The sequence below is a fragment of the Propithecus coquereli genome, unplaced genomic scaffold (genome assembly GCF_000956105.1).
Source record: "Propithecus coquereli isolate 6110/MARCELLA unplaced genomic scaffold, Pcoq_1.0 Scaffold235, whole genome shotgun sequence".
In the NCBI taxonomy this organism is placed as follows: domain Eukaryota; kingdom Metazoa; phylum Chordata; class Mammalia; order Primates; family Indriidae; genus Propithecus; species Propithecus coquereli.
This window is the reverse complement of record NW_012147897.1, coordinates 1,178,783-1,192,013: the sequence shown is the minus strand read 5'-3', so window position 1 is coordinate 1,192,013 and position 13,231 is coordinate 1,178,783. Positions and strand designations below refer to the sequence as shown.

Here is a 13,231-nt window from a genome sequence, read left to right as displayed (position 1 = left end):
TTGACCATATGCAGATCACAGACCTTCCTCTACTTGATTCCTCAATAATGCTGCTCTGTTGGTATTAAATACCAACCTGTCCTGCCAACCCAGTGATTTTTATCAGCACCTTGAAGGCAAGGACCATGCATAATGTTTCATCAAGCACATTAGGATCATTCTCTAATTTCTTTTAAGGTCTAAAAATGGGAAGAAGGGCTAATCGTCCCACATGAATGATGAGAGTTTGAACTTCAGCAGTGTAATTTTGATACTGGATACTCTCTGGAAGGGCCCTGTGGAAGCAGATAAGGAGGAAGAGAACGCCTAGTGGCCATGGCAGCCAATAATATCACCTCCACCCATCCAGCGTTCTTCTTGTTGATGGGGATCCCAGGTCTGGAACACCTGCACCTCTGGATGTCTATCCCCTTCTGCTTGGCCTATACACTGGCCTTGCTTGGAAACTGCACACTTCTCTTCATCATCCAGGCTGATGCAGCCCTCCATGAGCCCATGTACCTCTTTCTGGCCATGTTAGCAACCATTGACTTGGTCCTTTCCTCTTCAACACTGCCAAAAATGCTTGCTTTATTCTGGTTCAAAGATCAGGAGATCAACTTCTATGCTTGTCTGGTCCAGATGTTCTTTCTTCACTCCTTCTCTATCATGGAGTCAGCAGTGCTGCTGGCCATGGCCTTTGACCGCTATGTGGCCATCTGCAAGCCACTGCACTACACCACTGTCCTGACTGGGTCCCTTATCACCAAGATTGGCATGGCTGCTGTGGCCAGGGCTGTGACACTAATGACTCCACTCCCCTTTCTGCTGAGACGCTTCCACTACTGCCGAGGCCCAGCGATTGCCCACTGCTACTGTGAACACATGGCAGTGGTGAGACTGGCGTGTGGGGACACTCGCTTCAATAATATCTATGGCATTGCTGTGGCCATGTTTATTGTGGTGTTGGACCTGCTCTTTGTTATCCTTTCTTATATCTTTATCCTTCGGGAAGTTCTACAGCTTACCTCTCAGGAAGCACGCTACAAGGCATTTGGGACATGTGTGTCTCACATAGGTGCCATCTTAGCCTTCTATACACCTGTGGTCATCTCCTCAGTCATGCACCGTGTGGCCCGCCGGGCTGCTCCACACGTCCACGTTCTCTTTGCCAATTTCTATATGCTCTTCCCACCCATGGTCAATCCCATTATCTATGGTGTCAAGACCAAGCAGATTCGTGAGCGAGTCTTAGGACTGATCCTGAGAAAGGATGTGTAAGAGACAGTGAGGGACAGGTGGAGAAAGAGTAGGGTGGGTTGCACACTGGAGTTTGGGCAGGGTATGAGGAAGTGAAGGGCTACCAGAATCCTCATGTTTAGTTTTTTCCTTGCATAATGAAAAAAAAATAAATGATGTTCTGAAATTCAGAGCCACCCAGTGTATTTAGAACTCACACATCTGTGTCCTCTGCTAACCTCTAGACTCAGTGCTGACTTTGCCAATGCTTCACAGATTCCTCACTTCTATTAGTAACTTGACACAGTCTTGATCCACTGGCCTCCTGGTGACTTCACCTAAAGACACAAAAATGCTCCAAGTTCATTTGCTGAAGAGAAGACTGAAAATCTGAGTTTCTATCCTGAGTCATTGGGATTTTGGTGAACTATCCACTCAGGACCTGCGTGAGGACGAATAGTACGTTTAATGTAGGAATTTTTCCTCAATCATTCTGAAAGGTGGTGTCCAGCTTCTGACTAAACACACCCAGTGTTGGGTAGTTTGCAACATTCCAGGGCTGCCGGTTCCATCTGAGACAGCTCTGCTTATTAGAAAGTGAGGGCAACACACCTAACCTAATCATCTGTACCACGGGAAGGGCGGCGGGAGGAGGGGGGAGGAGGGAGGAGGGGACGGGTATTTGTATACACAAGGAGTGCAATGCGCACTACCCGAAGGATGGACATATTTGAAACATGGACTTCGGGGGGGGGGGGGGAACCAAGGGCAACATACGTAACCTAAACATATGTACACCCATAATTTGCTGAAAAAAAAAAAAAAGTTATGCTATGCTGTAAATTGGGCAAAGTCTAGCTGCTTTATCTGACCGAATAAATGCATTTGTTTCTGTAAAAAAAAAAAAAAAAAAAAAAAAAAAGGATTTTTTTTCTACTAAGCCAGTCTATATATTGACTTTTTACCAATCCATCCTCAAAGTCAATTCCTCTTGTTACGCAATTTGAATAGGACATGTCTTCTGACTTTTCTTTATACATCACGCAACTGTTTTTTGTGCATAGACATATCTTATGTTTTACAACAAGTATGTGAATTACTCATTTATTTAGTAATTCAGTGAAGTCTGTGATAGTGGCTGGGGATACATATATTGTTAAGGTAAGGATGCCAGACTTATGTCTAAACACAGTCCTAAGACAGAGAAGAGAATGATAATGACAATAGATTCTGTTCTCTGAACTGCCCATCCCAAGGCCCACCATAGTGGAAGAAACATGAGCAAGAACAAAGCAAATAGGAGGTAAAATTATTGATTTGTGTTTCTCTTACTCTTTTGCCTTGACCCATGCAAACTTACATGCTAGATAACTCCCTTGCTGTTGATCCTGACAACACAACTGGGCTTCTGAGACAAGGCCTCATACACTTCATACAAATGTATCATCCAAAATGCATTTTTCTACTTTTATCTTGTGACCCCCTTTCTTCCACAGAAATGATGTTTAGAAATTGTGTATCTCCATTTCTATTTCTTTTTTTTTTTTTATTTCAGCATATTGTGGGGTACAGATGTTTAGGTTACGTGTGTTGCCCTTGGTTCCCTCCCCCAAGTCCATGTTTCAAATATGTCCATCCTTCGGGTAATGCACATTGCACTCCTTGTGTATACAAATACTCGTCCCCTCCCTCTCCTCCCCCCTCCTCCCGCCGCCCTCCCCCTTCCCCAGCATCCAATAGATGTTGTTCTGATATGTGCATTTATGTGTTGATTAGTTAACACCAATTTGATGGTGAGTACAAATGGATCCCGTTCTTCTGCTCTTGTGGTGCCCCACTTTGGATAATGGGCTCAAGTTTAATCCAGGAAAGTGTAAGTGGTGCTAGATCACTGTCATTTCTTATGATTGAGTAATATTCCATTGTAAACATATACCAAATTTTGATAATCCACTCATGGATTGATGGGCACTTGGGTTGTTTCCACATTCTTGCAATAGTGAATTGTGCTGCCATAAACATTCGGGTGCAGATGTCCTTATCGTAGAATGTTTTGTACTCTTTTGGGTAGATGCCTAATAGTGCTGTTGGTGGATTTAATGGTATTTCTATTTTTAGCTCTCTGAGGTATCTCCAAATTCTTTTCCACAGAGGTTGCACAAAATTTTAGCAAATAGAATTCAGCAGCATATCAAAAAAATAATTCACCATGACCAGGTGGGCTTTATTCCAGGGATGCAAGGCTGGTTTAATATATGCAAATCTATAAATGCAATTCGCCACATAAATAAAAGCAAGAACAAAGACCATATGATTCTTTCGATAGATGCAGAAAAAGCATTTGACAAAGTTCAACACACCTTTATGATAAAAACTCTCATCAAAATAGGCATAGACGGCTCATTCCTTAAAATTATCAAGTCCATCTATGACAAACCCACTGCCAATATCATATTGAATGGGGAAAAATTGAAACCATTCCCACTTAGAACCGGAACCAGACAAGGCTGCCCACTATCTCCACTTCTATTCAACATAGTGCTCGAAATCCTCGCCACAGCAATTAGGCAAGAGAGGGATATTAAGAGTGTCCAAATGGGGACAGACGAGATCAAACTCTCGCTCTTTGCCGATGATATGATATTATATCTAGAAAACCCCAAAGACTCATCTAAGAGACTCCTAGAACTGATAAATGAATTCAGCAAAGTCTCAGGCTACAAAATCAATACACACAAATCTGAGGCATTCATATATGCCAACAACAGTCAAGCAGAAGATCAAATCAAAAAGGCAATTCCTTTTACAATAGCCTCAAAGAAAATTAAATATCTAGGAATATATTTAACGAAAGATGTAAGAGACTTATACATTTCTATTTCTATATCTATCTTTATTCTCGGTTGATATTTATCAATCTATCTATAGTACTTCATTTTGAGAGAAAATCTCCAAGCCTGTGTCAGGTGGGGTGTAGAAGTTTGGAAATTGTCCAAGAGTAGAGTGTATAGCAAAAACCCAGAGTCCTAATTCCCCTTACTTTTGACCTCTGCTCCCATAAATCTCTGACACAAAAACAAATACCACAAGAGATATGATGTACTAGGTTTGGTTCCAATGTAGTCAATATCTCGATTGTTTCCTCTGAGCATAGTTGGGGCAGGTGGGAAGCTAAAAGAAATAACATTAGAAACTAACAATACTTAGAGTAGCTTGCATTAAGTGAAGCTATTTCCAACAAGAGATCTGATTATTCTTCTGTTGACTTATACAAGGAATAATATCATCCTCAGGTCGTATCTATCTCCCCAATGAAGAAGAAATAGTACGAGTGCAGCACTACAAGGATCCTATAGACAGGCAAGTTATCTAATATCAGCACAACCAGGATTAGTCACAAATAATAAAATGAAATTATTTTCCCCATTAGCTCATTTGAGTTTGATACACAAAGCAAGAATAAGAAATATGAATAGCCTGTAGGCATATAGAACACAAAATTAGAATACAGAACACTTGGTTCAGTAGGCTTGGCTTGGTTACAATATTTCTAAGCATCCAATAACTAGGACATCCCAATATTGCACGTAGGACACATAGCTGCATGTCATCTATGAAGGAGCAGGAACAGTGCTTGAGTGTAGGATTGTGTTCTACTTAGTGAACCCCACATCACCTTCCTAGAACTGTTGCTCAAGTCAGAAGCCTTGTTTTCTTTGAATCTTTTCTGTATCTACTCTTATGAGAAACCCATTGACACCTTTTAAAAATAAATACAAAAACTGATTACTTCTCACTACATACTCTGCTACCATCTTGTTTCAGAGACACTATTTCTCTCTTCTCTGGACTAATCCAATAGACTCTTTAATCTTCCCTCTTATTTTACCCTCAACCTCTTTGTGCAGTTGTTTTCACGGAAGCCAAAGACAACTTTTAAAAATGTCAGATTATTTTACTTCCTTGCTCGAAACTTGAGTTTTTACTCAGAGGAACAGGGAACTTTGCAAAGTTCTTAACAATGGCCTAACGAGGCCCCGTGTAATCAAGAACCTCAGCTAGCCCCAAGCGGTATGAATATAAACAGGACTATACCTAGAAAAATAGTAAAAGTGCAAAAATGAAAAAAAAAAAATCTCACATCAGCCCAAGTTGGGCGCAGGGGCACATTACATTTAAGGGATCACAGGTTAGACTTACAGCTCACTTCAGCAAAAGGAAAGAGAGGATGAAATGGAATATGTTTAAATAGTTCAAAGAAAATGACTGCCTATCCAGAATTCTACTCCTAATGAAAATACCTCTCACAAATCAAAATGACTAAAAGAGTCAAAACAAATATTGATGGAATGTGTCACTATTAGACCTGCAATAAAAGCAAAACTAGAAGTAGTTCTTTAGACAGAAAATGATCCAGAGAAAAAAATAGAAAAGTAGGAAGGAATGAATAATACCAGAAAATATAAATATGTAAATAAATATAAAATATTGACTGTATAAAAAGAAATGGAAAGATGGTACATAGGGGGGTATCAAGGACAAATGAAACTGAAGTGCTCTAAAATCCCAGCAGTTATCTCTAGCACAGCCATCTGGGCCATAGGCATGCCCACACCATGTGCCTTCATCCCTGCTCCCATGACATCAGCCTTATCTCTCTCAGGATGGAGTTGGGGGCAAAGTAAAGTGCTTTGATTCCTGCTGCTGTACCTGACTCCTGTCTGGATGCTTTGACTCCAAGCTATACACACTCATTAAGCCTGTATCACTTCAGTGTCCTCTGTTCCATCATGGGCTTCCCCTCCATCTAAGGCTGATTTTTCTCTGTCTTGTTTGCTTTTGCCCCTGATGCCAACTTTTGCCGCTTGAAGTTTTGGCGAGGTGCTTTTTGTATAGGTTGTTTTTCTTTGGTGTGGCTGTGCATGGTTAATTTAGGCTGCAACTTTAAAGGTACTTTGTAGGAATTCCACTTCATCTCAGCAGATCAGCCTTACCATGGGGGAGGGCTGAGTGTACCCATCTGAGGGCCAACAGAGCCCTGTGCCTCAGTCAAACCCACTTCCTTCCCATGGAGATATACTGGACCTGAGGTCATCTTTCCTGAGATCATTTTAATAATATGGGAATTAGGGCAGGCAAATCCATGGGGGCAACACTGGTGAAAACGGCCTCCTTCTCAGGTCCTTAAAAAATAGCAAACATTAAAGTCAGTTGTAGGTAGAGAGATTGCTCTTTATTATTTATAGATAACTGGTAATTATCAATAAGTAATCACATTCATAGTGGCCTCTTGATTATATACTTAGATCCTATCAGATAGGAAAAATTATGAAAATGATCTCTACTTTAGAGATCAGAAAAACAGATCAGGGATGAGAAGCGTCACACCAAGTTCCCAAGCTGGATATTAATGTAAAGTTTAAGCCAATATGTAATACAAATGCAAAATAAGACACCTAATCGACGACCTTGGCCTGTTTAGGCTGGAACTTCTGCCCTTCCAAGTCACACTCACACAGGAGTAGGCTGCAGTCTATATGTTGTAATGGGGCTGTTTGTCTTAGTAGACACTGCAAGGATGATGGTTAGTGTAGGACAGGCACAACAAAGACCAAGGCACAAGCTGACTCCACCTGAAGGGCTCATAGCCTCTGGAACATAAGGCATGACCCTGGGAGGCATGACTTAATGCTACAAAACAGGGAGGGGAGTATGGATTCTAGGAAACCCTTGGGGTGCAATCCCTGGGTCAGGGGAGTCTTTTTGTATCAACACCAAGAGATGAAACCAGAGCCTTCCATGGGTCCCCAAGGACTCTCCCTCAAGTGCAGCAGTCTCTGCTTCCACATCCTTTCAGGAGAAGAACAGAGGTTTGTGAGTATAAAGCCAGCTACAACCTTCCTAGGTCCCTCCTTCCCAAACTTCTCTGCTTGGAGAGGAAGGCAGCACTGCAGTAGGATAAAGCTCAGGGAAGGGGCCCAGAATTGTACTTCACAGACTGAGGGCTGTGGACAGAGCCAGGACTCAGGGGAACAGGAAGGAGGTAACACAGTTGTGGTGAGTGGGAAGGGTGGGGCACTCTCAGCTACTTTCCACAGCCAGTCCTGATCTTAGGTATCAGCTTCCCTGCTCTCTGTCCAAACTCCATATCGCCTCTTTCATTGCCCTTCAATCGGGGGAGCAGAAATTTTGATAGTCCCACCTACTGCCTCCTGCATCAATCCCACACCTGTTCCCCACCACCAAGGATGCCTGCCCCCTTTCTATGCCAGATACCCTGGACCATCTCCAGGAAGTCTTAGCTGATTACTCCAGGTGAAATCCTGTCACTTCTCACCTCCTGTCATTGCTTTCCCTAATTCCCAACTAGTGTGCTCACCCCAATTAAAAGGCTTGTGCATTAGGCAGGAGGGAAAAAATGAGGTCCGAACTAGAAAGACAGCAGGGAAAGGTAAGAAATACATTTCCTTTATGTTCTTCTACCAGAACCACAGTCTTGAAGCACCTTGATTAAAATGACCATCTTTTCTTGTCGGGTTCTTAATTTTTCTGATCATTCTAATATCCTCTTAAGATTAAGGTGTAAGCTACCAAATAGATCTTAGTATAAACTGACTTCATTCAGTGCCTGATGTACAAGGCACTGTTTCTGACCTTGATGTAGATAACAGATGTTGTCATCAGGCTCCTGGATGTATTTATCATGCTGGATATATTTTAAGTTATAAGATATCCAAGGCATCTTGAGGTTAGATCGGATGAGGGGAATACTTTTATCAGAAGGTCAGTGATATATTTTCCAGGAGTCTAATAGTCACACTTCAATTGGTGAAATGTTCCATATCGACTGCATATGTTAGAGGGCTGGATTTATAGAAGGGAATAAGGCAGTCCCTTAAACTCAAGGCCCTTTACTTCACAATATGGTGGGCATTTGCGGAAGGACAGATATTGGAGAACAAAAGTGGAACTTTGTACACTTGTTAGGATTTCTCTGTAGCAGTAGTTGATGAGATGTGATTGTGGCTTGAATAAGGGTAGCAGTAATGGAAATGCACCAAGCAGCTTTGAGATTAACTGTGGAGGATGATCCAATGGTATTTGCTGATGGGTTGAATATGGTGCAGGAAGAAGAGGGAAGAATCCAGGATGATTTGATTCTAGGTTGAGCAACTGGCTGGATGGAATATTATGTTCTGAGAGATGAGTGGCACATGGAGGAAAGAAGTCACAATTTCTGCCTCAGGCAGGACAGGTTTGATACATCTATGAGGTGATATGTGGGGACATCAAGTAGGCAGGTGGATATACTAGCCTGAGGCTTACAGGGAAGGTAAGGTATGTAAATGGATAATTGGAGTTTTAGGATATGTTTATACTATCGTTGGTAAACCAAAGGCCACCTAGAATGGTAGCAGTGCTAAAGGACTTTTCAAGATCAGTATTCTTTTTCTCTTCTATATATTTTAATTTTCCCTTACTACTGGATAAATTTCTTCAGCTAAAAGCATGTTATTTCTCTCTTAAGAGGAAATGAACACATGCACTCTTGACCATACTTTCCACTTCAGCAGTGCCCTGTTTTACTTGCCTTTGCATCCAAAATCCTCAAAGGAGTTATCTGTGTTAACGGACTTCAATTCCTCTTTTATCTCCTCTAACTCAGGCAAATCAGTCTTTGCCTATCTATATTCTAGCAAAATTTCTTTTTTTTTTTTATTTCAGCATATTATGGGGTACAGATGTTTAGGTTACGTATTTCTTTTATCAAGGTAGCCGATCCTCTGCGATTCCAAATGCAAGACCAATTCTGTTTTCAAATTTTTTGATTTATCAGAAGCATTTTGCATAGTTATAATCTCCTTCTCATTAAAACACTATATTCAATAGGCTATCAAGATAGCATCTCTCATCATGAAAATCTTCCCATGTTAATAATTTCCCACTACTGACTTGCTTTGCTGACTTCTCCATGGGTCCCAACTCCTCTTCCCCCCACATTCTTACTGTTGCAATTCAGTTCTTGGTTCTCTTCTCTCTATGAACACTTATTATCTGGCTTTTCTTAACCAGTTTCATGGATTTAATGCTATTTTCCACACATATCACTGTCTTCTCCTGAGCTGATAGATCTCAAATTCACCATGTTCAAAACTGAAACCGTAACTTTCCCCTCCACACCTTCCCCATCTCAATTGGGAGCAACATCATTTCTTCTGGTTGATTATATTGAAAATCTAGGTATCTCATTCTCTTTTCTCTCACACACTATACCTAATTTTTCAGAAGAAACCATCAACCATGTTTTTCAAACATGTACAAAATCCTGTTACTTCTCACCGCATATGCTACACCACCTTGATTGTGAGCCAATGTTCTCCCTTTCGGATTACTGAGATAGCCTCTGGACTCTTCCCCGATTCTACCCTTACCTGCTAGTCTCATCATAGATGCCAGGGAAAACTGTTAAAAAGTGTAAGTCAAATATGTCCCTTCTCTGCAGAAAACAATGTGTTTGATTCTGAGGGAAATGAGGAACCTTTGCAAAGTTCTACAGAGGCCTACAAGGCCCTGTGTGATCTGGCACCACCATTCTGACCTCTATAATTCTACTCATTCAATTCATTCTAGCTGCATTGGCTGCCTAGCTGATCTTTGAATATCAGGCATTTTTATATCTTATGGTATTTTCTATGGCTGTTTCCTTTTGTTAGAGAGTTTTCCCTTAGGGTAACTACCATATTCTACATCTTTTATTCCCATCTCACATCCTGTCAGCTGCCCTTTTTGTAGCCACTGCTGTAGAGGCTACATTTGAATGCAGGTGTAGCTTGATGGCAGCTTACTCAGCTGCATCCTGCCCAGGATTTCTGCACTATACTCCATGGGCGCCTTGAGGATTTCATTGTTATCTTGGTGCACATGTGAACCTGGAAGTGAGAGAAAAATCAACACTCTTTGGATCAACCCATGACCTTTGGGGTGTGGAAGGCAATGGATAAAAATTCCTTGTCTAGAGTGGACAATTCTGTGTCCAGTTCCACATAATTCTTCATGTGGAATCAGACACAATGATGACAGCATCATCCAGCTCAGTAATGCACCTGTAGATCCATTTTTTCTACTTTCTTATCCCATTCTTATTCACAGGTGTAATTATCTTATGTACACCACTTGCATGGAATTCTAGGTTCTATTCTTTAAAGCTGCCATCCCCAACACCTGGGCTGGTACTGCTCCATGGCCTCTTAGGAACTGGGCCGCACAAAAGGAGGCGAGCGGCAGGTGAGTGGGAGTGAAGCTTCATCTGTATTTACGGATGCTCCCCATTGCTTGCATCACTGCCTGAGCCCTGTCTCCTGTTAGATCAGCGGCAGCTATATTCTCATAGGAGCAGGAACCCTACTGTGAACTGCACACGTGAGGGATGTAGGTTGCGCACTCCTTATGAGAATCCAATGCCTGATGATCTGAGGTGGAGCTGAGGTTGTGATGCTAGTGCTGGGGAGTGGCTGCAAAGACAGATCATTAGAGAGGTTTGACTGCACAATAAATATAATCACTTGAATCATCCTGAAACCATCCCCCCTGCCCGGTCCATTGAAAAATTTTCTTCTATGAAACCCGTCCCTGGTGGCAAAAAGCTTGGGGAACACTGTTTTAAAGAACCATGGTACATGGTTCAATCTTGCTCAAATTCCCTTTCCAATGAGCCCTAGAATGATCTATTTAAAATTTCAACCTCTCCTGCTCTCCCTACTCATCACCCTGTTCATTTTTTAAAATACCAACAGTGAACCCATTGTGTAATACTATGTCACTTATTCATGGTGTCGTTTTATTATCCATCTACAACCTTTAGCAAACTTGTTCTACTAAGGAATCAGTGTTTTTTTCATGGATTTCTCCTTAGTCCATTCAGTAAATTTTTAAAAGTATTTCTCATTAAATTTAGTTTATATATTTACTGAATGTCATGAATATAAAATTTGAGAAGAGATCAAGCTTAAGGACTAAAGAAATTCAATACTGAGAGGTAGGGCAGGAGGAAGAAAATGATATGAGAAGCTAGGGAAGTAGGAACTGGCAATATCATGTATAAAAGAGAAAAATGTTTAAGAGGGAAAGAGTGGTCAATGGAGATAAAAATTGCTGAGAGGCCAAGTTGCATGATGGAAGGTAAGTGACAATGGCACCATGACCAGGGAGGTCATTGGTTGTCATGGTAAAAGCAACTTCCAGGTTGTAATGGCAATGAAATTCAGATTGGAATGTTTCAAATTCAAATTATACTTGAAGTAGTCAAGACTGAATATAGACATTTCTAAATGTTTTGCTGCAAAAAGCAGATTTGAAGTAATTAAAGGTAGGTGATATAAAATCATGGTAGATAAGTCAATATAATTTTTCTTAAGTAACAGTTCTATGGAAGAAAATGATAAGGTTCTATAAATACTAAAGAGTTACATAAAAGGATTTTGTACATAATCCCACTTAACCTCCCTACAACCCTCAGATAAAAATAGGGCAGTGCTAGTTCCCATTTACAGAGAAGGAAACAGGGGCAGGAGGTAAGTGATTTGTTCTAGGTCTATACTAGATTACATGGCAGTCATTATTTGAGCCATGACTTTCAGATTCTAAAATTTGCTTATATCTTATGGAATGAAATCAGTTTGTTTTTAATTTGGTTATACCGATGTGTACTGTCTATTGGGCATCTAAGGCAGAAGTAAAAAACATAGTTATTTAGGACATTGGAATGGGTGACAACTAAAACTCAAACATTGCTGTCTTACACCTTTAACTATGATATCTTAGAGATATTACATTTATAAAAACTTAAATTTTCTTATTTTGAAAAAGAGATCAAGTTTTTTTAGTACTTTGTTCTGTGATTGTGGTAAAGATTGTAAGTACATTATCTCACTCAATCCTCATAAGAACCTCATTAAGTAGATCCTATAATGAAGAGGGTCTTGGTAAAAACTGGGTGATTCCAGTGTTTAAGGATCTGAAAAATGAAGGAAAAAAATGATCAGGAGAAGATGAAGAGGTGAAAAATTGTTAATAATGAAGGGTATTTGTCACAGAAGTCAGATGTCAGTCTTGCTGGTAGTGAGAGAGTTCTCCTATGACAAAAATGAAGGAGCTGGTAGATAGGTGGAAGGAGAGCCATATGAATAGGGGGTTTGCTATGAGTTTCAGTGGAGAACCAAAAAAGGCTTTTTATTTTATCTGTGAGCCAAAGGCAAGGCTGTATGTACAGAGAATTGTGGGTGTTGAAAGGATTTGGAAGATATGTTGTAGAACAGCATTCTCTAGCAGAACTTTCTGCAATGATGGAAATATGCTTGGTAGCCACTATAGTCATTTATAGTTGTTGAACAGTTAAAAGTGTCTTATGAGGAATGTTAAATCTCATTTTAATATAAATATAAATTTACAAAGTGATATATGGCTAGTGGCAACTGTATCAGAGTAGTTTTAGAGAAACACACATACACAGATTACGTCATTAATTGGGGTATTAGAAATGAAGGGTTTATTTGACTTATACATCAATCCCAGTCTGAGATTTCAGGGCAGAAATTGGCTTTTGTATTTGGGAGTTTAGCTTAACTGGAAGGTAGAATGGTACACCAAAGTACGTGCTAAAAAAATGAGTTGATTTAAACATTTTCACTTTTTTTTCAAGGTATTCCTGACATCACCAAGAACACAGAGAACATCACCTACTTACTCACCATTCCTTTATGAAAGTTGTCATGTGATATCAATTCAATGGATATTGAATATTTTGTCGACTCGATGAAATTCAAAGTTCCTTGAGGGTAGGAAATGTGGATTATGCTTCTCCATGTCTATGAAGGCTATTAGCTTATTTTAAGGTCTAGCAATGAGAACAAGAGCTAATCCTTGCAGGTGGGATATCAGAGGTTGAACTCTATAGTCACATATATTGTAGAAAGTATATATAGAAGGTGAAGAGGCTCTGTAAAAATTAACAAGG

General features: G+C 40.4%; 1 protein-coding gene across 1 annotated transcript; it reads left to right on the top strand.

The window, feature by feature from the left end:
* Window positions 1-276: 276 nt before the first annotated feature.
* On the top strand, window positions 277-1,334 carry LOC105811437 (olfactory receptor 52K1-like). The gene has a single exon (XM_012645631.1). It carries the CDS (start codon window positions 316-318, stop codon window positions 1,258-1,260), a length of 945 nt encoding a protein of 314 aa, XP_012501085.1. The 5' UTR covers window positions 277-315; the 3' UTR covers window positions 1,261-1,334.
* Window positions 1,335-13,231: the final 11,897 nt, after the last annotated feature.

Excerpts from the sequence above, each read along its gene's own strand:
- LOC105811437 (XM_012645631.1), top strand. The coding sequence starts at position 316 with ATGGCAGCCAATAATATCACCTCCACCCATCCAGCGTTCTTCTTGTTG.